At 48.4% G+C, this 25455-nt stretch overlaps 1 protein-coding gene across 1 annotated transcript; it reads right to left on the bottom strand.

Moving 5' to 3' along the window:
- Positions 1 to 1881: 1881 nt before the first annotated feature.
- On the bottom strand, positions 1882 to 25455 carry EEF1AKMT4 (EEF1A lysine methyltransferase 4). The gene is made up of 3 exons (XM_081008320.1): positions 25164 to 25455; positions 15608 to 15891; positions 1882 to 6227 (listed from the first exon to the last, which is right to left on the bottom strand). The coding sequence occupies exons 1-3, from the start codon at positions 25363 to 25365 to the stop codon at positions 5940 to 5942; spliced, it is 774 nt and encodes a 257-aa protein (XP_080864446.1). The 5' UTR covers positions 25366 to 25455; the 3' UTR covers positions 1882 to 5939.

Here is a 25455-nt window from a genome sequence, read left to right as displayed (position 1 = left end):
ACTTGGCTCCCTGGTATACTCGAGAGCTTAGAGCAAGGAAACAAGCTGGAAGACAGCTCAAACGCAAGCGGAGGAAAGAACCGAATGAATGCAACCGAACATTGCTGGGGGCTCATCATCGAGCCTACCTTGTGGCAGTGAAGGCAGAAAAGAAGGCTTACTTTGCTGCCTCTGCTGCATCCTCATTGTGCCGTCCAACAGAGCTTTTCCAGGTAGTGTGAGGCCTTTTACAGTCTGGCTCAAAGGTGGTGACAGAACCGATGGCAGCTCACTGTGACTTATTTGCAAACCATTTCAAGGGAGCTTGACTCCACTGCTTCAGCAGATGAATCATGAAAGGTGTCCACAACACTGTTTAGTCCTGTAAAAAAAAGGTAACGTGCGGGTGGCGCTGTCGTCTAAACCACTGAGCCTCTTGGGCTTGCCGATCAGAAGGTTGGCAGTTCGAATCCCTGTGACAGCGTGAGTTCTGTCCCAGCTCCTGTCAACCTAGCAGTTCAAAAGCATACAAGCACAAGTAGATAAATAGGTACCGCTGTAGTGGGAAGGCAAATGGCATTTCCATGTGCTCTGGTTTCCGTCACGGTGTTCCATTGTGCCAGAAGCGGTTTAGTCATGCAGGCCATATGACCTGGAAAGCTGTCTGTGGACAAACACCAGCTCCCTCGGCTTGAAAGCGAGATGAGCACTGCAACCCCATAGTCGCCTTTGACTGGACATAACTGTCAGGGGTCCTTTACCCTTTTTTGGGGGACCTTTTACCTAATCCTGTTAGATGAGTTTCAGCTAGTAAGGCTTGAGGATGTGGACAAGGTGCTTGGATCGGTCAGGGCGACCACTTGCACTCTGGACCCTTGCCTCCTTGGCTGATGGAAACTAACAGGGAGAGGGCAGCTGGCTGGGCCAGGGAGGTGATGAATGCCTCCTTGCAATGGAGGTAGAACCTGCCTGCTTGAAGGAGGCAGTGGTAAAACCACTCCTCAATAAACTCTCTCCGGATTTGGAAAATGTGAGTAAAGTTGCCAATCTCCCCTACTTGAGCAAGGCTCTTGAGCAAGTGGTCGCAGACCAGATCCAGGTGCTCTTGGAAGAAACTGATTTTCTAGATCCGTTTTAATTGGGGTTTAGGTCTGGTTTTGGCACAGAAACTGCTTTGGTCACCTTGTATGATGACCTCTGCTGAGAGGGATAGAGGACATGTGTCCTTGTTTGTTCTTTTCAACCTCTCAGCAGCTTTCGATACCATCAACAGTGGTATAATTCTGGAGAGGCTGTCTGGGCTAAAGGGTGGGTGGCACTGATTTGCGGTGGTTCTGGTCCTGCTTGGATGGACGTTTCCGGAGAGTGATACTCAGGGAGTGTTCTTTAGCCCCATGGAGCCCACAGTGTGGGGTTTCTCAGGGTTCCATTTTATCCCCCATGCAATTCTGTGCAAGCTTACTCTCAAGCAAGACCCAAAGAAGTCAGCAGAACTTGCTTCCATGTAAAAGGAAGAGGGTCAGAATGAATGAGATTTTACAGCAAAGTAACTACACATTATATTTTTATCCAAGCAAATGGGAGTTGAGCGTCGATACTAATGTCCAAGCAGGCCTACATTAAGTTTCCTGGAAAGCCTTCATCTGTTACACAACACTTCTAAACTTCAAAGTGTCTTCATGGTTGGTTTTTTTTACCCATTTTACAAATTGGGAAGCAAGGCTGAGGGATGGTGACCAAGCCAAGGTCACAAACAATTCACCCTTGGCAGGTTTGGGGTATGAATTCCATTCTCTCACATCTGAATTGCCTCATACTTATAATAGCTGGTTAAAAACCCAAGAACTAACAAACATTGGAAAGAGGAGGATTTTGGGTTAAAAAACCCCAACCCCCAATAAATGTCATCAAAACACAAAGTGCCTTTTAATGCTTGTAAGACATTTAACTGTACCGAGACATGATTTCAGAATACATTCTCCCGATCTGAGAGATGTACACAGATCACACATACTTGTAGCTTATTTTGCAAATTTAAAAGTGCACAACAGTTTGGGTTTTGAGCATCCTGCTTTGAGGGGCACTTTGTGTCATTTATATAACTGTAACATTTACATTATGAAAGGGGGGGGGAGAGATGTGCGGAGATTATTATAAACAGCCCTGGACACCCCTTCAGAGGGAGAGAAGACTCTGATTAAATCACTTTTTTTTTATTAAAAAAAAAATTACCCACACTTCTAATTTGCAGTTAAAGGCAGATGCCAAATCAATTCATGGTAAAAAGAGAGATGTGGAAAGCAGGCAAGGGATGGCCTCTCTCTCCACCAATTGCATTCACTTGCTTGCAAAAAAGTGCACAGATGCCATTGTGAATATCGCTGCTGCATCGAACTATTTCTGTTAAAGCGTGAGCCTGTGAACTCTGGAAAAGATATCTGCACGTTTTGTGGCTGTAGGTAGGTGGGGGGGGGGGGAGAGAGAGAGGGTAGCAGGGAAGGGGGGAGGGAGATGTAGCAGCCCATTAAGTCACATCCACAAATTCCAGGATGCTCAGTCTGGAAACATCAAATGCTGGTGGGGAGAAGAGAAGAGGCAATTGCTGGTTTCTAAGTGAACATCATTGTGCAGAGGAAGAGGAACTACTGAGATGAAAACTAGGCACCCAGTGCTGTGCCCCCTCCCCCACGAGGACTGGGCTTCCCAATTATTCAAGGGAAAAAAACAGGATTAAAGCAATTTGCTTATGGCAGAAGATGAAACAGAAAGCCTCCATCCCTGCGCACTTCTCTCTCCCCCCCTCGCCCCCAGCTCCTGTGAGATCTGCATCGGCAGGAGAGAGAGAGAGAGAGAGAGAAGAGGCAGTACAGTGGTCCCTTCCCTTCTCTTCCTCATGCAAGACGGATGGGGAGCATTAAAATGATTCACAGGTTCCCTGGCAGTTTCATTAACATCCACAAAGAGCAGGCAGCTGGACTTCCTCCAACATTAACCAACGGAGGGGGTGGCAGCAGAGGTAATGAGGCAGGGGCTCTGCCCGGAAGCCACTGAACACAACGCCCTTTAACACAAACACCCTTTGCTCACTGCCGGGCAGCCGTGAAATTCTGCACAGCCCGGCAGGGACCTTTGCAGAGCTGTATCGAGGCCACAGGGCAGAGGCAAGCTGCCATCTGTCAGGGATCGCTCAGGTGTCGCTCGGGGACTCACAGGATTGTAGAGTTGGAAGGAACCACGAGGGTCATCTAGCCCAACCCCCTGCAATGCAGGAATCTTTTGCCCAGCGTGGGGCTCGAACCCACGACCCTGAGGTTAAAAGTCTCGCACTCTACTGACTGAGCCTTGTTGGCAGGGCACCTGCCCTGCTTGCCAAATGTTCAATCCTCAATAGCATTTCCAGGTAGGGTTGGAAATGTTCCCTTCTCCGGAAACCTGAAGTACTGTTGCAAAGTGGACGTCAGTTTAATTAAATTAAATTAATTACTTCATTGCACATATACCTTTGTGAGGTAGGTTAGGCTGAGAGGCAGTGAATGGCCTGAGGTCACCCAGTGAGCTTTGTGGCCAGGCAGGGATTTGAACTCTGGTCTCCAAGGTTCTAGTCTGGTACTCTAACCACTACTAAACACTATCATCTTCCTATGTGAATGACTCAGTAACCCTGGGCAAGGCCTGTTAGTGACCTGCCAAAGGAAGAGCTCCCGGCAAGTTTGGTCCAGAGTTTTTTCTGAGGGTGAACTGGGCTTTTTCCTTCCCCTGAGTTGGCCTCCCCTCTTCAAACTAGGGGTGGGGTGGGGCTGTTTTATTCTGCCCGGGACCCACGGTTTGCCTGTTGTGAAACAAAGATCCCAGTGTGTTCCAGGTCCTGATTTTATCCTGCCTGCTGATTTCACTTAACGGTACGCATGTTTGCTCTGTGCAAATATAAATAAATATTAAGTTCTGCATCAATTTAACCCTCCAAATTGTGCAACAAGAACAGCCTGTATTAAAAACCCCCATGAAACTCTTATTTCGAACAACATTATTGAGTTTACTAGTCCTGGGAAGGTTCTATTGTGGAGGAGAGCAACAGCTATCGAGCATGAGAGCCGAACAAAACCTCAGAGGCAGCAAGAACGTTGAGAGGAGCTTGATGGACCAGGCCAAAGGACGCATCTAGTCCAGCATCCTGTTCTCACAGTGGTCAACCAGATGCAAGCAGGACCTGAGCTCAACAACAACTCTCTCCTCTGGTGGTTTCCAGAAGCACACGGCTTCCAGCCAGAGAGGCAGGGCTGGGCCATTGTGGTTTGTAGCCACCATCCCATCTCACTTGTGCAGGGAGTAACAACTTGGGTGGGGCTGGAAGCATCTGGCCTGCAACTTAAGGAAACAGGATGCAAGACGAGATGGGATCTTGGACGTGGAATAAAGGTCTGCGCTGGGTACGCAGAACCTCTTCGCCCAGAAATGGGAAATGCTAACTCAAGCTTCCGAGACAGGAGATGACAGGTTTTCAAGCACATTTCTGCAGCTGTTAAGAACTAGAAATGTGCGTGTTTAAACACACACACAAAACTCTCAATTTTACATTACGTGCATTATCTAGTCTCCTTAAGAGTTGTGGCATACACACTGAACCCTATCTATAATTTAAGTATCACTTTCTTTACTAGTCCTAACCAGGAAATGCTATTCATACGAATGATGACCTTGCACCTGATCCTCTTTCCCCAGTATGTGTAGCCCACACACTGTGTGCAGTTACTAAAAATGCACTAGGATTAAAAACAGGGCAGTGAGGGTTCTAGTCATCATGATCTTTGTAGGACTAAAAACTGAAATGGCACATTAGTCTGGTTTCTAAATGCTTAAATGAAGTTTGTTTCTCTACGCATTTCAAATCAACAACAGCTTTTGTTAATATCCAATGGACCTTCACCCTAATTCCATGGGACAGACATGTTTTGCAAGGCTATCCAGGACCAGATGCAAAGGGGTTGGCTCTGCCTGTGCAGAAGAGAGGCACAACTTTTCATTCCTGCTAAACAAAGCCACAATTATGCGCACAATTTCTGCATACAATGACAACGGAAAGAGGAACCCTGCTCCTCCTTTGCTTCTAGTTAAATCTGATTCCCCTTTCCCAGCAAGTGACACAGCTTCCACCGTTCGATTTGGCATAAAAAATTATCCAAAGCAAAACAGACAAAGCATGCGGAATTCCACTCTTATGCTCATAGTTAATCTGCCCAATGAATTCAGATTGCAGAACTGTGGTTCCAAGTTGCAGAATCTGGGATATTTTAGTGGAATGCTGTAGAGGACCCTGAAGAGTGTGAGAGAGCCTCAGAAGAGAATTGTCCTGGGCCTTCTGTTCTGCCACTTGTCACAGGCAGGGCCAGATGTGAAGGCAGCACTGGCAGTCACTTGCCTTTAAAAAACCCGCTGAGCGGAATAAAGCCACATTTCAAGATGGCAGAGAGGGCGGCCACAGACTCTAGATCTTCCTCTCCATAGAGAGGCCTGGCGAAGGAGCCCGCTCTGTATAGCACCACCCCAGCAGAACCTGGGGACCGTGGGATTTCAAGGCACAGCAGTGAGATTTAAAAACAACAACAGAGTTTCCAACACCTCGCCCCTTTCCAGGGACGGGGTTCGCAGCTCCAAAGTGCAGGCACAAGAGAAGATGCAGAAAGGGGGAGGGAAATGTTCCTTTCTTACAAGAGATTTGGCTGCAGAAAACGTTCCCATCCAGTTCCATGGGGAATTGGCTCCTGTTGCCAACTGCAGCTTTCTTCCTTCTTTCTTTCTTAATTCAAAAAATGAATACTGTATGCAGGAAATTTCCCAAAATGACTTGGGAGAAAATGTTGACTCTGGCAGTTCAGCAGCAGCAGCAGGCAGATTGGCACGGGGTCACGAGAGCAGTTTTATGTGCCCCCTCTCACCACCCCACCCCATTCCTTGCCAGCCGCTCACAGGTCAATGGCAGAGAGAAAATTCTCACTGTCTGGGTCCTGGAGGTAGCGTACAGGGGGCGGAGTCTGGGGAGGCAGGTGCAGGCTCTGCCCCAGTGCCAAGTCGGAAGGGGACAGCTCCTCGCCCTTCCGCATGACGTAGATGAAGTAGTGGAATCCGCTCCCGTATGTGGTGTGCCGGACGGACCATCCGTAGGCTGGCTGGGCGTAGTGGCGCTTACGGAAGTGCGGCTGAGCAAAGGTGATGGAGATGAACCGGCCACCAGGGCGTAAGACTCTGCTCACCTGGGAGGAAAAGAGGGACAACATTTCAGAGGACTCATTGCAAGCTGCTGGGATCTCCTTTCCTCCTCTGCCCTTGCCTCACACCACAGAGCAGAACTGTGTCACTTGGCACACCTATCTCCCACTCACCATTCTGTTCTGGCATGCAGCTTGCAAGTTTCTAGACCTCATGACAGAAAGTCTTAAACATGCATAAATCATGGAAGCATCTGCCTTTGGCTTGAACGTCAGTGACCGTGTGCAGCAAGGGCCCCTGAATACCAACACCACCAATCTTCCCCGCTACTCAAATGTGGGGAAACACAGGGAAAGGTCATTGCCTTTGTGATTTCTTATAAATGCCCATCTCTATCTAACAGACTGCTGGGGGGGGGGGCTTGTGCTGATGCAGCAAGGCAGTTATTACTTCTCTTGGTCAGAGAACCCTCCCCATCTGGGCCACAGCTCCTACAAGCACCAGCCTTGGAGAAGAGCCACCGATGGCCTACCTGGCTGGCAACGGCCACTTGGGAAAGTCGCTGGGGATTTAACCTGTGGCCTTCTAGATGCAACACAGATGCTCTGCTACTGAGCTCTGGTCCTACTGCACAGGTAGTATGTAGTAATAACGGCAACATAATGTCTTGCCTTTGGGGGGCATTTAAACCAGTGGCGTGGAGCCGAGAACAAGGCACCCTGCTTCCATCCTTGCTTCATGAGCATCCACTCTCCTCCTCCTCCTCCTCTTCCTGCTCCCCACCGTCTCCCCAGAACATTCCTGAGCCAAGATTTTAAAGAGACACTGTGTCCAAGGTACGTCTTGTTTGAAGCCGAGTGGACTTGACCCTTTTAATCATCATTTTCTCCTCGTTGGAACTAAGCTCCTGCTAATAGGATGGAAAAGAACATCAATTTTCTTGCTTGGCTTTATCCAAAGTCAAAGGCATTTACGGCCAGCGACGGCGTGATCGGCATGCTAAACTCTGCTGTTGGCGCTCGGCCGCCAGCACTTTGCCTGCCCGGCTGCTTCCTCCCCCTCTCCCCCCTCCCCGCCCTGCACTGTGCTGCGCAGCTCTTGCCGGTGGTGCGCACCCAGCGGAGCCAAGGAAACACCCCCGCCCTCTGCTGCCCGGACCCCCTCCTCCCCATGACAGGTGGGGATTGAATGCCCTTCATCTCTCATGACTCACCAGTTAACCGGAACAGCCTGTAGCAGGAGGCTGCAAGAGTCCTCTTAGAATGGAGCAAAGGGGATTGTAAGAAAGACACAGAAAGAGAGAGAGACAGGAGGGTGTTTTTTCTGCAGCTCGGGGGGGAAAAGAGGATTATGGGGAGAAGAAGGAGCTCGCCGTTGCAGAAGGGGGACAGGCAGGCGTCCGAAACCGCTGCAGCACATAAATCCATGCTGGATTTCGAGGGTTGGATTAAGCAAAAAAGGAACTCGGAAGTCCTTGTGTTTTGACGTTTCCCGGTCCCCAAGTGGGATATACTTTTGCTCGTGTGGCCAGGAAGAATTGCACTCAGCCACAAGCATGCTTTGAGGGTCATCTGTTTCCCTGTGTGCTGTCCCATCTTCCAGAGTGCTGTTTATCAGCATTTTATATTTTCTTCATTTGGACGATTCAAGGGCCATCCAAAAAACATTTCAACATTTCAGTGCATTGTAGTATAGCACCAAAATAGTATATTTTTATTTGCAGAATGTGGATAGGTATCTTTTCAAAACAAGGGCAAGAGCATCAAGAGATACTTAGGACAATCCTGGTTGTGTTGTATTTCTTATCAATAAAAGAATTTGGTGTGGCGCAATGATATTTCTATTCTGAAAGTGTGTCCCAGAGAAAAGAGTGTTTGAGAACCACTGCTTTAAAGCACTATGAGCAGTATCTGGCAAAATCACAGAAGAGGGTGCTGAGCAGTGTCCCCAATGCTCAAGGGGACGAGGGCTGGAGGTCCTCATCACTCCCCACCCTCCACTCTATGAGAACACCACAAGAAATATACATCCTGCAACCTCAGGAATAAATGTGCAATGCTGCATAATTTATACAGGTTGCAGGATTCAAGTCACCTTGACCGAAGAAGACACCCAGGCATTGCACACAGCTGAATGCCTTCGTGGTCCTCATGGTGAAGAAATCGGCCTCTTGGCGCAGGAGGAGCGTGCGCCAAGTTTTCACGACTGGGAAGAAGTTTGTCAAAAAGCTTTGGAAACTCAGGCTGCCTTGGGCAGTGCTTGAAATGGTCCAACAAAGTCCCTGGGCTGCTTCACTCTCACTTTCTAGCCCGGAGAAGCCTGCTTTGGTTTAATCCTGCGATTTGCTTAATTACTAGGCAGATCTGGGAAAGAGCCAGGCTCTACATTGCTTCTTTATCCGAGAGTCATAGATATAACTGCTGGCTAGGCTGCCTGAGGCCGAAAGGGACTGAAGTGCAAAATAGTTGCAGGGTCCGATGTTGGGGAAGTCCAGGCTAGCCCCCAAAAGCCTAAACGCAGGAGGTCTGTTGAGAATCCACATGTAAGTAACAGAAGGCGAATTATTGTTACACAATGTGGGGCTTCCTTCAACATGGCATGCCGCCGGGCCTAAATGGTTTGGCACCAGCACACCTCCAGGAGAGGGAAGGACAACCTGGGGTCTTCCAGATGTTGCCAGACTCGTTCCCCCCACCACTGGGCCTTGCTGGCTAGGGCTGATGGGAACTGGAGTCCAACAACACCTGGAGAAGCTCAGGTCCCCCGTCCCTGTCCTTGTCTCAAGATCTTCCTTGGTGGACCTTCTGTGCCAAAGGAGGAGGCAGGTGGTGGTGTCCCAAGGCAGGGCCTTTTCGGTGGCAGCACCTGTGGCAGGAAGGCTCAACTGGCAGCGTATACTTAAAGTATGGAACTCGCTCCCACAGGAGCCCATGATGGCCCCACCCTAGAGGGCTTTAAAGGAGAATTAGACAAAACCAGTCAGACGCAATAATTCTTCTGCGTAACAGTTGAAGAATGGGAGAGTGCTCTTGTGCACCATCCCAATTATGGGTTTCCCACAGGGACCCTGTGAGAACAGGATGCTAGACCAGATGGGTGTTATGTTCTTATTTATCTAGACCTGGATTTCAATATTGCAGGTCAAGTCTACCCTAAAAATATTGCCCTGTGGATTTCCTAGCAGGCCACCTCCAGTTTACACAACCACTGGCTCTCAGAGAAGGGAATTCTAATTCACCTCGTTGGTCCCATATAGGAACTGGGATTAGACTGGAATTAAGGGCTGGGTTCTTCCAGTGTAAACTGGTGTCAAGGGATAGCAAGCAGTGTGGATGAGGTGTGTGTATCTATGTGTCTATGTGCAGAAGATGCACCCAAGTCCACCTGAAAGGAAAGAGGGAGAGGGAAGAGAGATGTTCTGCTCCAGCTCCTGAACCAAGTTTCTAACACAAGTGAGGCACAGAGAGAGGGAGAGAGGAAAAGATTCCAAGTGGGCCCATCATATTCGCTGAATGAGATCCAGTAAGCTTTCCCCTTTGCCAGGGCAGCCTGCAGTTATCAGAACAGGAAATGCTGTTGCTTAGAGACAGCTGCATGGACTTTGGCCAACTGGCAGCTATTGCAGAGTCTCTGGGGGGCTGTTAAACTGAAGAGGGGAGAGAAGCAGGGAAGTATTGTTTCTAGGACTGCAGATCCAGACTTTGGACCCTATCTCTGCAACACTTTGGAGCTGCAATGCATTGGGCGAAGGAGCCAAGATCCATACACCACGAGTCCGTTTAGCTCTGAGGCTGGCTATCTAACCCTTACAAGCAGTGTGCACCACTAGGGCTCACGAGGAGCTTCGATGGCGCCTGAATCAACAGCGCATTGTTTGCTCGTCCTCTTCAGTTCCTGTTTGCGCAAGCACAGTCTCTCCTCCATCGAACACACCAGCTTGAGCATGTCCACATCTCACAGGCTTCCAGGAGGAAGGAGGCTTCCTGATCAAATTTGCAGATGACACCAAACTGGGAGGGGTGGCTAACACCCCAGAGGACAGGATCACACTTCAAAACGACCTTGACAGATTAGAGAACTGGGCAAAAAAAAACAAGATGAATTTTAACAGGGAGAAATGTAAAGTATTGCATTTGGGCAAAAAAAATGAGAGGCACAAATACAAGATGGGTGACACCTGGCTTGAGAGCAGTACATGTGAAAAGGATCTAGGAGTCTTGGTTGACCACAAACTTGATATGAGCCAACAGTGTGACGCGGCAGCTAAAAAAGCCAATGCAATTCTGGGCTGCATCAATAGGAGTATAGCATCTAGATCAAGGGAAGTAATAGTGCCACTGTATTCTGCTCTGGTCAGACCTCACCTGGAGTACTGTGTCCAGTTCTGGGCACCACAGTTCAAGAAGGACACTGACAAACTGGAACGTGTCCAGAGGAGGAAAACCAAAATGGTCAAAGGCCTGGAAGCGATGCCTTATGAGGAACGGCTAAGAGAGCTGGGCATGTTTAGCCTGGAGAAGAGGAGGTTAAGGGGTGATATGATAGCCATGTTCGAATATATAAAAGGATGTCACATAGAGGAGGGAGAAAGGTTGTTTTCTGCTGCTCCAGAGAAGCGGACACGGAGCAATGGATCCAAACTACAAGAAAGAAGATTCCACCTAAACATTAGGAAGAACTTCCTGACAGTAAGAGCTGTTCGACAGTGGAATTTGCTGCCAAGGAGTGTGGTGGAGTCTCCTTCTTTGGAGGTCTTTAAGCAGAGGCTTGACAACCATATGTCAGGAGTGCTCTGATGGTGTTTCCTGCTTGGCAGGGAGTTGGACTCGATGGCCCTTGTGGTCTCTTCCAACTCTATGATTCTATTCTATGCAGCCTCCCTTCCATTCTGAGTAGAGGAGAGGCGCAAAGAGCTTTTCTCTATGATGGAGTGCAGCGCCCCATGGATGGGGTAGCGGATAAGCTAACATGCCCACACCCTTTTATGGCCCTGACTCTTTTTTCTGCTCATAAAGACATGGCAGCCATTGTGCCATGCCCCCACGGCAGCCATTTTGTGAGTGGTAGCCAGGGCACTTTCTCAAAATTACAAATATGCCCTACTTGCCCCCTTCCCAAAAAGGCTGGTGCCCCCTGCCTTGCCTTGTTCTCAATTCAGATGGTAAACCTATACTTGGAATAAACCAATTCAGAACGGAGCAGGTGGATGTTCACAAAAACATTCCCTGAAGACTAGCATGGAAGGGCAAAGGGTGCTGTAGCCTGACTTCCTACACATCACACTGGTTTGTTGTGTGGAGGGGCATTCAATCATGTGAACCCCCACCTTCAGCCTGAAATGGTACAGTCCAGGCACAAGTTTGCAACCTCCTTTGTGCACTAGAGTAGAAGATGCTAAACTTTTGGATCATGCCACTTCATACTGCAGGTGGGGGGGGGTTACCATTGTGTGTGCGTGTTTTACTGCTTCTCAATATAACAAGGCTTCCCACATGCAGCAAGGTGTGATGGCGACACAAAACCCCTCTTTCTGATGTCAAAGACTGCCACTTGTGTAGCGAACCTTTTCCACCACATGCAGCAGGTGGGAGGCTCTTTGTCACCTGCCAGAAGCCCGGCTGCAGAAGAAGAGGGAACAGGTAGGATACAAGGCCACTCCACTAGCAACAGCCAAAAGACTGGCAGCCTTTGGAGCATCCTCTCCTTGAACTTTTCTTTCCATCAGAACAACTAGCAATCAAGACCTTGAACCCGAGCTTGCTTATTTCCTCCTCCCTCCCTGCGCATTTTCCTTTGGTGCTGTGCCCTGTTAAGATCGAAAGCCTGAGGGTAGAGATGTTCTCATTTTTATCGATCTGGAAACTACTCTGGAAGTTGGCTATAGCGTGGGATTGTGTTGGGTTTTTGTTTTTTAAGCACCAAACTTTAAATAAATATATGAGGCGATAGAATTCTTGACTAGAACTTTATCACACCTTTGACAGCTCACCTTTGTAAAGACAGCACAGAGAAAATCCTTTTACTCTGATGTGCCAGATTTAACAAAATGAGTCAATCATCCGTCTGCCTCCTCTCTCTCTCTCCAACCCCCCCAACATTTTTCTCTGGAAATGGCTGAAATGAAGTGGAGATTCTGGAGTCACTTTAAACGGCTCTGTCGCTGCAGCCTGGCTTGCTAGCTCCAAGGGAAATGGGAGATCACTCCAAAGCACCCAGCCCCTCGCCAGGAGACCTTGCACAGATGCTGCCTCTCTGCTCAACAGCAAAGGTCATCTGAGGATGCCGGCCAGAGAGTCTCCCGGTTCCTCAGGAGGGCTGGGGAGTTTGTGGGGCAGGAAGCCTCTCTGTGGGGAGGGGGGGTGCAGGCAGGGGAGGATTGATCCCCTCGCCTGCCTCTGCCAGAGAGACACGAGGGACCTACATGGCAGGATCCCTCAAGGGCAGCAGCAGAGAGGAGAGGGACTGACCCACGGAATCACCCAGCGAAAGCACTCAAGCAGGAGATTGGTTGGGTGGGAAATCAGACGGGGGAAAATGAGAGGCAGAGGCAGAACGGGAGGCAAAACGACTCCAGCTGCTCTAGAGCTACTGTGGGGGTTATCCAACATTAACCCTACTCAGAGTAGGTCCACTGAAATTAATGGCTCAGTGGTAGAGCACTTGCCTTGACATACAGAAGGATACAAAGCCTCCACAGGTATATCCGAGAATGGCTCCCTGTCTGAATCTCTGGAGAGCTGCTGGAAGTCAGTGTTGGAGATACAGAGCTGGTTGGATCAGCAGCCTGGCTCAGCAGACAGCAGCTTCCTGCATCCCTGCGTATTCATTCCAGTGGGTCTACTTGTGAGTGGAGCTAGGCTAGATACCACCCACTAGCCACCCGTGGGCATTCGTCCCAAGCAAGTGAAGACATTCCCCCCCCTCCATCTCCTTTGGTGGAAACTCAGCAAAGATCTTTCACCACTTTACACCCCACATGCATGCAAAAAGAGCCCTGAAAATACAGAGCTAGGAGGGAGAAATGCAGGAGGAGAAGACTGTAGGGAAAGACTTGAGATTGGAGGAGAGAGCGAGAATAAGCGTAGAAGCATCCACGATTTCCAATCCTGTACTTTCCTAACGCCCCCCCCCCCGCAAAAAAATAAAAATAAAACACACACAGCCAAATTCAATATGGTTCCCGCTGCTATGGACACATCAGACCAATTAATAACAGCCTGGAGGCATTGCCTGTCCCTATTGCAATGGCATGGCCTAGTCAATAGGGATGAGGGTTTCCATGGAAACAGGGAGAACCAGCTGACCATTTTGGGGGGGGGGAATTTAAGGAGAAAAGAGAGATCCTTGAAGCTAATAAGAGGGGAAGACAGGCAAAATGGGGTTGGGGGGCACTGGATATCAACACATTCTGTCCCCCCCCCCCCACTTTCTTAGCCCAAGACGCCAGAGGCCTATTGGCAACAACAGTGCACCCTCCCCCCAGGGGTGAAGATGCTCAGCCTGCTGTGAGCTGTTCCCCCACATCCCCGTGCTGCCGCTACCAACCCGCCCCCCCAAATGCAAGTCCCACGGAAATGCTGCAAACAGGACACTTCCCTGGGGCTACCCTTTTAACCAGAAAAACATGAAAAAGAAGTTCTCTCCTCCCGACTCAAACCCTGCCATCTGCAAGCAGCCATTGATGACAGAGTGGCATTGCCATGGCAACCGGGGAGAGTCAAGCTGGGCCTTCTCTCTCTTTTTGTGGCGGAGAAAGAGGGAAGAGATCCCCCCCCCAAATACATTAATGTGCAAGATACTGAAAGGTTGGGAGTGGGGGGGGGGCGGCGGAAGAAAAACTGATGGGGGTGGGGAGAAGCCACACTCTTCCGCCATCAGAGCCCCAACAAGTGCTGTTTGTTTTTATTTATTAAACTTGTATGCCGCCCTTCACCTGTAACATAAAAATTAAAAAACCCCTACAAAATACAAGATAAAAGCAAGAACGAAAACAAACTATAACGCCCCCCCCTTGTGGCGCATGGTGCTGTTGACTCTGCTTTCTTGTTATCATCCCCAAAATAAGCTTGCTTGGGAAATTGTTCGTCCCCACCCCCCCGCCAATGAATCCTATCCTTCCCCCCCCAACACCTTCCCCCCTCCCTCTGGCAGCAAATGCTTTGGGTGCATCTGCACAACTGTTCCCCGCCCCCCCCATTGCAGAATGGTCTCAAACCCCTAGGGGAACAAGGAGCTACAGGCTGATTATCAAACCCCATAATGGGAGGGAGATTTTTTTTTGGGGGGGGAGAGGCATGCTGCCCTTTATCTGACTGTCATTTACCATCTTGACTTGGCTGAGGACTGCTGTCAATTTTTTTAAAAAAAATATTTTTAAAATTAAATTTTACATATATTTTCCAAAAATCATATAACATATATTCTTATCTTACACAATGTTTTGGACTTCCATCAGCTACTTCTGTAGATTTTTCGCTCTTTATAACTTAATCTGCATTTCATTAATTTCACTGTTACTTTTAATAATCCTTAACTAGTAATTCTATTCATAAATTTTCTCTGCAATATTTCGCATAGTCTTCCTTACAAAACTTATTTCAGGAGGACTGCTGCCAATTTTAGGAAGCCGTGGAAGGGGCGTCGTGGTCAGGATCAGTCGTGAAACACAGGTAGAATGTAGGACAAGACAGGGTCCCCCACTCCAACAACCCCGTTTAAAGGGAAAAGTTTTTTGGGTGATTCAATGTGTTATATATATGAGCCCAATCCACACTTTTTCTAGAAGTAGTCAGGGGGGAATATGTTGGAAAATGGAGGGGGAAGACAAGATTTCTAGGGCTGCCTAAGCTGTGTTTGCAATCTACATTTTGTATCTCGTGAACTCAATATCACACATTCAGATTCATTTGCGAGGATCAGTTTTTATATATACTGCTTGTTTGTTTATTATATTATGCATTTTGTGTTTTTATACTGTAAACTGCCCTGTGATCTTTGAACGAAGGGCAGTATATAAATTTAATAAATAAAATATTTTGAATGGGCTTTGGCAGTTTGCTTCCTTGCTCTGGATCCAATATTTCAGCCTTTGCAGATCTTGGGGTTTGTGGAATGCCCCCCACCCCCACCCGGAAAGGAGCTGTGTGATAGCAGCATGACGGAAGGCCAGACTATGGGACAGAGATAGAGATCAGATTGCAGTCATGAACATGAGGACTAGAATCATAAGCCAGGATAGATTTTTCCCATCAGAGACGTGTGATTCTGCAGCACTGAACAGCAAGCAAGAAAAAAACAAATGTAGTGATGCTTGTCTAATGTCCTTAAAGTTTGGTAACAGGCCAAGATTCAAGAAGCCACACATGGAAATGGCTGAAGATGGTGCCATCCAGCCCAGGTACCAACAGGAATTCTTGCCGCTCACCTCAGTTAACACTTGATCCAGAAGCATCCTAGCCTCAGAGGAGACATTCCATGGGTCTGTTTCTTTCACCATCATGGAATCCAGAGTGCCCTTCTCCAACACCACATCAAAGCTCCCGTCCACAAAGGTCAAGGCCCGGGCGTCCATCACTGCCCAGTGCAGGCCTGGGCAATGGGCATAGCGGTCTTGCACGCTTGCAATGCATATGGGTGAGTAGTCAATGCTGGTGATGTCTGTATAGCCCAGCTGGAAGAGGTTGTAGCTCAGAGCACTGTTCCCGCAGCCTGCAAAAGAGATGGGATTGGACTAGTTAGGCTGAAGAATTTCACGTATTGGCCAATTGTAAACAAAGGATCACCCACGGTGAACCAACTATCCTGGAAGACGGAGACCGTCTGCTGCGGTTGCTCTTTCCCTGCAACTCCCTTTGGTGAGTCCTGGATGTGTTCTAGATTATGAAGGCTTGGTCAAGGATCCATCAGTCAGACCAAAGGCCCATCAAGTCACAGAATCATAGAACTGTAGGAATCCAAAGGGTCATTTAGCCCAACCTCCTGCAAGCCCAAAAACCTTTTTTTTTTTTTTTTTTTTTACTTTACAGGGAATCATCCTTAGCTTTTGCCAAGACAGTCAACATGGGCCCAGACTGTGCCTGGCGTGTCTCATGTCTTTGGGGCTGACGGTGGAAAGTGTTTAGAAGCTCCAGCTGGTCCAAAATGGCCTGGGCAGACTGGTGACTGGGGCTGGTTACAGGGAGAATGTTACTCTCCTGATAAAGAGAGCAGATGTCTTTAAAACCTGTGGCTAACCTTGAGCCGTGATGCTTCTCTTTCAAAAAAACAAAACAAAACAAACCCTGCGCCCAGTAACAAAACACTTGGTTTTTCCAACTCCAGATACAGGCAATTCTAAGAAGACCCCACCCCGCCTGCAAACTGTTCCCCTTTGGTAGCTTACTGAACCCGGAAAGCCACAGGTGGCTGCGGAGGGCAAAAAGAGAGAAAAGCAGGACCGTGTGGGTGCTGCGGATCACAATTAGATTAATTAGAGATGAAGCAGCACTTAATGAGCGGGTTGCAAAAGGCGCTTTAATTACTTCTGCATTGGGCTTGGCATTTGTACGCCTGGCATTTACACTTACACCCAGAGGAAGGCTCAAGGATCTCAACACTCAATCTACATAAGCTATCCTACTAGGCTCTCACCTGCACAGTCCCCAGCCCCTGGGATTTAAAATCCAGCCTCCCTGCCTCTCCCCTCAGTCTACAATATATTAAATAGACTGCAGGTAGAGTAACCATGCATTACACAAGCCAGGCATCCAATGAAGACTCTGGCTCCAAGACTTCCTACTAGTTACTGCACACACTCAGACATCTCCATCTCTATCCTCCATTGGCTGGGGGGGGGGTGCATATTTGCATATTCCAGGCAGGCCAAAATGCTCAAAGGGAGCCAGAAGGGAGAGCGGTAAAATGGCAAAATTGGGAGGGCAAAATTGAAGGGAAAAGATGAACATGTCCACCTTGGAGGGAGGGATTAAAAAAAATGTAATAAATATAAATAAAATAAAGATGAATCAGACATGTTTCACATGATTTCTATGCCTATCTAAGATAGGATTTGGTTTTGTACCATTGTGCATGAGGTTCTCCATGCTACTGAAGTCTAGACAACATGGTGCCCCCGAAGTGTCGCTGGACTCCAGCACCCATCAGCCCCACTAGCACGGACAATGGGGGATGGTGGGAACTGTAGTATGACAACATTTGAAAGGCCACCGGCTCCACATTCCAGGTCTAGATCCTCCCACAAAAGAGTTACAGAATGATCTCCGCACCCGCAGAAACCTAGGAACCAGCCTTCTCCCAAGTCTATCATGGGTCTATCTAGCTCAGAACTGTCTGCGCTGACAGGCAGTGGCTCTACGAGGCTTCAGGTGGGAAGCCCTGACCAGCCTCACGTGAAGGGCACCAAACCTGGGACCTTCTGCATGCAAAGTAGATGCTCTGCTATGGAGTTATGATCTCTCCCTTCACGCAGAATGATCTCTGTGCCCCACAATGGTACTTCCAGAAAGAATGAGAAGTGTTGTAGATTTAGGATGCTGGAGGCAGAACCCCACCCTTCCTGATACAAAACAGGGGCTTCGCCACTGGAAACTCAACCCCAAGTGGACTGCACGATTTGCAGGTTCGATGCCTGCCACCTCAAACTCAGACACACCTTCCATTTTGTCCTTCACCCCCTGTGTGTTCCAGCACGGCAAGGATCCCGCGACTGTTAATCACACATCCAGCAGACGGGCCCTCTAACAGGCTCAGGCGATTAGACCCAGTTAATCCCAACCTGCTTGGAAACTCCAGCCTCCCTCCCTATATCAGATTAAGGAGCCACCATGTTAAAAGCCACCGCAGCAGCAATCAGATCAAAGAGATAAACCATCAGGTAGGATTAATGGAGGCTTAGAGCCCTCTCCTTCCCAGTCGGGACTTTTGTAAATGGTAAGCCAGGATTCTGTTAATTTGCTGGCTGCGATTAGGGCGCAGGGGCACAGGGTGCCCAGCGTGGCAGAGCCTTTGGGAGAGGTTCAAAGAAGAAGCCAACGAACGAAGGCACATCAAGATCCCCAAGCAAGAGAGAAAAACAGGGAGTCTAACTTGCTAGCCAGGCTTGCATAACTAGTTGGGGCATTCTCCCCCCCCCCCCCCCAGTGAGAGAGCTGTTGCCTGAAATTTCATCAGCTTTTAAGGTGAAGGTATCCCAGATTCAGCACAGTAGAGATGAGGCTGGCGCTGTCACTTGCCACACTGAAAACTCTTGCACAGATGCAAGCTTATTTCTGCGTTTGGTACTCTGCGGAGATTTTATTTTAATCTAATTGGTTCTGAAATGCCATTTGACAGCACAGGCATTAAGGGAAGGGCTGCAGCTCCCTGGCAGAGCATCTGACTTACACGCGGACAGCCGCAGGTTCAATCCCTGCCATCTCCACGTAGGGTTGGCACGCTCCCTGTCTGAAACCCTGGAGAGCAACTGTCAGTCAACTGAGACCACACTGAGCAGGATGGAAAAGGTTCTAAATCAGCACAAGGCAGCTGCTGGTGCTTCTGAAGGCGCAGAATTGCTGGGAGAAGCCAAGAGGCCGCAACGATGAAGCCTTTCCTGCAAAGCCAGCCCGCCCACCTGCCAATCCCGCCTCTCTCCCATCAACTTCCACCACTCAGATTACCGCATGCCATAAATAGACAGCAGATGTGCTGCTGAGAGATTAGCTCCGCAGCTGGCTCAAGTGAGCAAGCCAAGCCACGTGCTACGGAGGGAATCATTTCGAATGCATGAGCAAGCAAAGGGCGACATCAGCAAGTGGGGCACGACTGGTGACCAAAAGCAGTATTAGAAACTCAGATGTATAAGCTAGGTGCCAAATGGCCCCTTAAAGCAAGGTTACAGTCACCAAAATGGAACGTCCAGTTGCCATTTTGGGGCAAGATGGCTCTAAAGTCTTATTTTACAAATGATGCACTGACTGTGATTGATTCTCAGTTAAACACCTTGCGGGTGGCGCTGTGGGTTAAATCACAGAGCCTAGGACTTGCTGATCAGAAGGTCAGCGGTTCGAATCCCTGCAACGGGGTGAGCTCCCGTTGCTTGGTCCCTACTCCTGCCAACCTAGCAGTTCAAAAGCACGTCAAGTCCAAGTAGATAAATAGGTACCGCTTCTGTGGAAAGGTAAATGGCGTTTCTGTGCATTGCTCTGGTTCACCAGAAGCGGCTTAGTCATGCTGGCCACATGACCCGGAAGCTGTACGCCGGCTCCCTCGGCCAATAAAGCGAAATGAGCGCTGCAACCCCAGAGTCGGCCACGACTGGACCTAATGGTCAGGGGTCCCTTTACCTTTTAGTTCAGAAAACTAACCTGAGCTACTTTAAGAATTTAAAGAAGAAAAGTCACTTGATCCCGGGACAGTCCACATATCTATTGGCCTATTCCAACCTCTTTTTCTTAATGGTGACATGGGCCATTCCAAACGTTGGAATATTCTTCACAACTGTGAGTGGGATGGGGTAAGTGAAAAAAGCCACAACAATTAACTATAGCATGGGCAGTGGTCAGAGATTGTGGGAGCTGTGGCCCAACAACAGCTGCTAAGCTTTTTTCTTTCTTTTTTAAAGAAACCCAGGCATTAATAACCCATGTGAAAATTCCGTAAGATTTCGTACTGTCAGTCAGTTTTTGTAGACAGGATAGTGTCATAGGACTGTTCCCTACCAGCTACATATTATAAAATGTGTTCCAAAAAGACCATTTCCTAAATATCAAATGATCTACATCTCTTTTGGGGGGGTGGGAAGAAAGAGGTGAGATTTTCATAAAATCACTATATATTTTTAGGTTGCAGGGACATCCTCACCAGATTAATCTGCCTTGAGGATCCTGGCTAAGCCCATAAGGCAGGATATAAATGTGAAAGATAAATGTATAAACAGATACCCCGTTTGTAGATAAATATTAAAATAGTTATATTTTTATACCTGAGACAGACAGCCAAAGACAACTTGAATATTTAAGGTTTGTGCAATTAACAATCTGCATATCATTTCCATGGCAGATGCCAAATTAGACTTGGCGGGCAAGTTGCTCGTGTTCTACGATATTCTTACTATTAACCATCAGTGTGAAAAGCCTGAGTCAGCCTTCGAAAAATCGTGACAGATGGGCTCAAGTCACAAGAGAGGGGGAAAAAGGAAAGCATTCAGGCACACTATAATTTGCCTCTTGGTTTTCACATCTTCCTGCCTTTCTCACGGTTAGATTTTGAGCCTCAGCTGCTGCAGTCATGATGGCTAGAAGTCTAACTTTTAAGCAAATAAGCACTGGGGCTTTGAAGGATTCTGAAAAGGGCATCGACAAATATATACGGCCTCCTTTTTCATCTAGCAGCAATAGGATCAGGAAGGTATATTTTATTTTATTTTAAAGGGTAAAAAAGAGAAAAGCAAATTCCTAACTCTCATGGTGACACTTCAGAGATACAGAAGGAATCGGATGGATTTGCTGAGGAAACAGGGCTTTCCTGAAAAGTCTCCTATAAGGATGGGTTCTCAGTTGCAGACCAGACCAACGCTCACATCCACTATTCACCTGTGCTCCACCAAGAATGGCCCTTCAAAAGGGGAAGAGCATCACTCAGGTTCTGAACAGTGGCACAGAAGGCCATTGAAGCATCTATTCACACTGCCCTCTGGTGGTAGCCAGGAGGAACCGGGATACTGCTTGTTTACAAAATGTCACCCCTGCAGCAGAAATACAAAGGTTTCCATTGCACTCCCTTCCCTCTGTAGGAAAACTGGGTACTCCAAGACCTCAAGAGACGTGAAGCCCCTTCCCTCCAGGTGTGAGATGGGAGCAACTTCTTTTGTGAAGATGGATGTAATAATTACAGTACATTGCCACAGATTCCCTGGCAAGAGCTGCACCTTCGATTGCAACCCTTTCAACTTTCCCTCCTCTCTCCTAGCTTCTAGCCCAAGACTGCGAGGGGAAAGCCTGACAGCTGCCTGCCTTTCTCTCCCACTTTACTCCATCACTTCTTTCTTTGCCAAAAGAACCAACACATTTCGTTAAAATCTGAAGCAGGGAAGGCACAACCCTGCCGAATTAAGCACCGCAACGCATGAAAAATACACCAAATTTGCAGGAACCACCCTATCAGCAGAAACTGTGTTTGCTAGGTATAACAGAATTCACCTGAGTCCCCAATACAGGCTTCTCTGAGCCACTTGCATTTGCAAGATAAAGGATATTAGAAGACCCTGCTGGATCAGGCCATACAGTCCAGCATCCTGTTCCCACAATGGCCAACCAGATACCTGTGGGAAACCAGCAAGCAGGATCAGAGCACAAGAGCAACTCTCCCCTCCTTTGGTTTCCAGCAACTAGTATTGAAAAGCATTGCTGCCTCCCGATGATGCCCTTGATAGCCCTCTCCTCCAGGAAAGCAATGCTAGCTTCCTCCTGAAGCTCAGCTGCATCATGGAAACCCAACAATTGCCTAAACTGTTGCTGGGGAAACCAAGTCAGATGGGCAGGGTAATAATAATAATAATAAGCTGATAGGATGGCAAGGTCTTCTGCTCTCCCCCACTCCACAAGGCTGCTATCCAGTGTGAACTCCACCAGCTGCATACTTAGGGGGCAATCCTAAATCTAGATCTATTGGGATGAGATGAGTTTTGATCTGGCAGTTTTTGTGGCTGAGCGTAACTCCCTTATCCTGGCTCAGCTGGAGATAGGCCAGCATATCCCACCCAGCTGGCTAAGTAGAGATTGGCAGATCTTAAGCCCTGAAAAAGAGGTGTTGCAGGTGGGGGAGACTTAGGCTGGATCCTAGGTAAAGGGGACCCCTGACCATTAGGTCCAGTTGTGGACAACTCTGGGGTTGCGGCGCTCATCTCGCTTTACTGGCCGAGGGAGCCGGCGTACAGCTTCCGGGTCATGTGGCCAGCATGACTAGGCTGCTTCTGCAGCGCACGGATCCTAAGCCAGTTCAAATCAGTCACACACCAACTGGCAATGTGGTATAAATTAACCTGGCAAAAAGGGTGGTGCAACTCAACTCAGGTGACACACATAGGATTGCATGAACATTTTGCCCCTTTGCCTCAACTGAAGCAACTGTTTACACACACACACACACACACACACACACACACACACACCAGTGCCAAACAAACAGGCACAGACTTCAGGGAAGAGCTGAGCAACAAACTTCATAATGACTGGCCAGAGACCACTGCCTGTAACAGACTGATGGATCAACTGTGTGCTGCTGCTTCCCCCTAGTGGCTCATAGGAGCAACATCCTAAAAACATTTTTATAACTCAAAAGAATTCTGAATCCTCCTGCAAAAAGTAAAAGGTAGTGAAGAAAGTGGGCCCTTGAGAAAGGCTGTCCAAATCCATAGCAGGGTAATATTTTTATTTATAGTAAAGGGCAGAAGTTGGTTGGCAGAGCAATGGCTTCAATCGCAGGTTCAATCCTTGGCATCTCCATGGGAAGGATCACCAGCCCAAAATGCAGGAGAAGCAAAGTTAATAATAACATTAGGAACCTTTTGGGTCAGGCCCATGGCCCATCTTGCCCAGCATCCTGTTCTCACAGTGGCCAACCAGATCACAGAATCGTAGAACTGCATGTTCGGAAGGGACCCACAAGGGCCCTCTGGCGCAACCCTCTGCAATGCAGGAGACACAGCTAAATAATCCCTGACAGATGATCATCTAACCTGTGCTTGAAAACCCCCAATGAAGGAGAGGCCACCACTTTTTGTGGTAGATGCCTGCCGGAAACCCACAATCAGGCCCTGAGCACAAGAGCACTCTCCCCTCTTGCAGTTTCTGGAATCTAGTGAGGTGTGTTTCGCTATTTTGTGCACACATACAGCCTTGACGAACCTGGCACCCTTCAGAGGTTTCAGATTATAACTCCTTGCCTTCACTTCTACTCCTTTCAGTGCCTTCTGAAAACATCCCTCTTTAGACAAGCCTACCCAGATGCTTTGAAAGTTGAGGTAATTCTAATCTGCTTTAGCATTGTAACCTTTTAAAGTGGGGATGCAATTTTTTTCTTGATTTTATTGCTTTCTCGTTTCATAAACCCCTTTGAGGTTTTGTTTTGTTTTTACAGCCAAGCAGCCCATGAAGTTTTATGAAACAAACAAGTAAACGAAGAAACTCACTCCCAGCAGCCCAAGCTAGCTGGCTGAGGTTGCTGGAAGTTCAAAACACCTGAAGGGTGCCATGTTGGCAAAGGGCCCCAGGGTCTTACTCCAAGTCTGAATGCAATGTGTCACACTGTGCTACAAAGATGTCTGCAAACGTGACGTGAAGACTGGCAACATCCACCCCGCAGTGTGAGAATGACCGTAGTGCCTGGAGACATGGAATGACAGCTGGGAGGAGCGCAGAGAGAAGAAATGCCACAGAGGATCTGGAGCAGCACAACCAGACGCCTTCATCTGCCCCGGCTGCAACAAAACATGTCTCTTCTGCATCAGTTTCCACAGCCACAAGCAGGCTATGCAACCTTCCAAGAGTTTGACCTCACCCCCAAAGGTGCACACATCCATTGTCTCCTGAAACTGACTGATGCCAATAGCAATTGTCTGGTTGGTTGCTTTGGACTGCTCTGAGGAAGATAAAGCATGTAACAAATTTAATAATAACAATAAGAGTCAGTGTGATGTAGTGGTTAGAGCAGGGGTTGACAAGGTTTACCTTGCCTGGGCCGGTTCACTCTAGCAGAGATCCCTCCGTGGGCCGGAGCGCATGCGCCCGCAATTTCTGGCACCGCGAAAGCGAGTCCCTGCATCACGTTGCACCGGTTTAGTACAGTGCACGGGGACTTGCCAAGTGGGTGGCTCGTGGGCTGGTTAAACGACCCCTGTGGGCCGCTTGTGGCCCATGGGCCTTAGGTTGCCGACCCCTGGATTAGAGTGTTGGACTAGCACCTGGGAGAAACCAGTGTTGAAATTCCTGCTCGGCAATGAAGCTCACAAGGAACCTCGGACCGGTCACTGCCTGCCTCTCCACATAACCTATCAAGGATATTGACAAGCTGGAAGGTGTGCAGAGGAGGGTGACCAAGATGATCAAGGGACTGGAAACCAAGCCTGATGAGGAACGGTTGAAAGAGTTGGGTATGCTTAGCCTGGAAAAGAAGAGACAGAGAGATGATAGCCATCTTCAGTTATCTCAAGTGCTGTCACATGGAATATGGAGCAAGTTTGTTTTCTCCTGCTACGGAGGGTAGGACACGAACCAAGATACAAGATACAAGAAAGGAGATTCTGACTAAACATTAGGAAGAACTTTCTGATAGTAAGAGCCGTTCAACAGTGGAACTGTCTCCCTCAGGAAGCAATGGACTCTCCTTACCAGAAGGTTTTTAAGCAGACGCCGGATGGCCACCTGTAATGGATCCTTTAGTTTAAGGTTACCAGACATCCCCGTTTCCCGGGGACAGTCCCCAGATTTACAAATCAGTCCTCACAGAACTCTAGCCCAATGGCTGCCATTAATTTGATTTTGAATTGATTTTAGAATGAATTGATTTTAGAATGCTGTGTTACTTTTATTGTTGTTAGCTGCTCTGAGCCTGGCTTCAGCTGGGGAGGGTGGGATATAATTTTATCATTTTATTATCATTTTATTAATTTATTATTATTATTATTATTATTATTATTATTATTATACAAAATCCATTGAAGCTGAACAGTGTCCCCGGATTTGTTGAAAAAAATCTGGTAACCTTACTTTAGTTGAGATTCCTGCATTGCAGGGGGTTGGACTAGATGACCCTAGGAGGGCCCTTCCAACTCTACGAACCTACCTCACAGGGTTGTTGCAGGGATTAAATGAGGATGGGGAGAACCACGGACACCACCTTGAGCTCTTTGGTGAAAAGGGTGGGATATAAAACACAACAAAGAATATGAGATCAATAATAATGTGACAGACCATACCACGCTTCCAGGCAGGCAGGCAACTCACCCAGTACCAGGATCCGATCACCGGGGCTCAGCTCCGCCTCCAGCTGCTCTCGGAATCGCTCCAAGCCCCCGAACCATTCGGCCGGAGCCGCCCCTTCGTCCTGGTACCGCGAGTCCCAGAATCTCCTGTCCCGGTACCGGGCGTTGGAGTCCGGCAGCTGCCGCCTTCGCGAAGCCGCCGCCGCCTCCTCCTCCTCCTCCATGTCGCTTCCCCCGGGAAGGGCGGCCAAGCGAGGGCAGGGCTGGCACGGAGGGGGGGAGCCTTCCGAATCCAGCCTCCGCCCACGTGGCGC

Source organism: Podarcis pityusensis (genome assembly GCF_964106645.2).
Source record: "Podarcis pityusensis genome assembly, chromosome: 5".
Classification (NCBI taxonomy): Eukaryota; Metazoa; Chordata; class Lepidosauria; order Squamata; family Lacertidae; genus Podarcis; species Podarcis pityusensis.
This window is presented reverse-complemented; position numbering and strand designations above follow the sequence as displayed.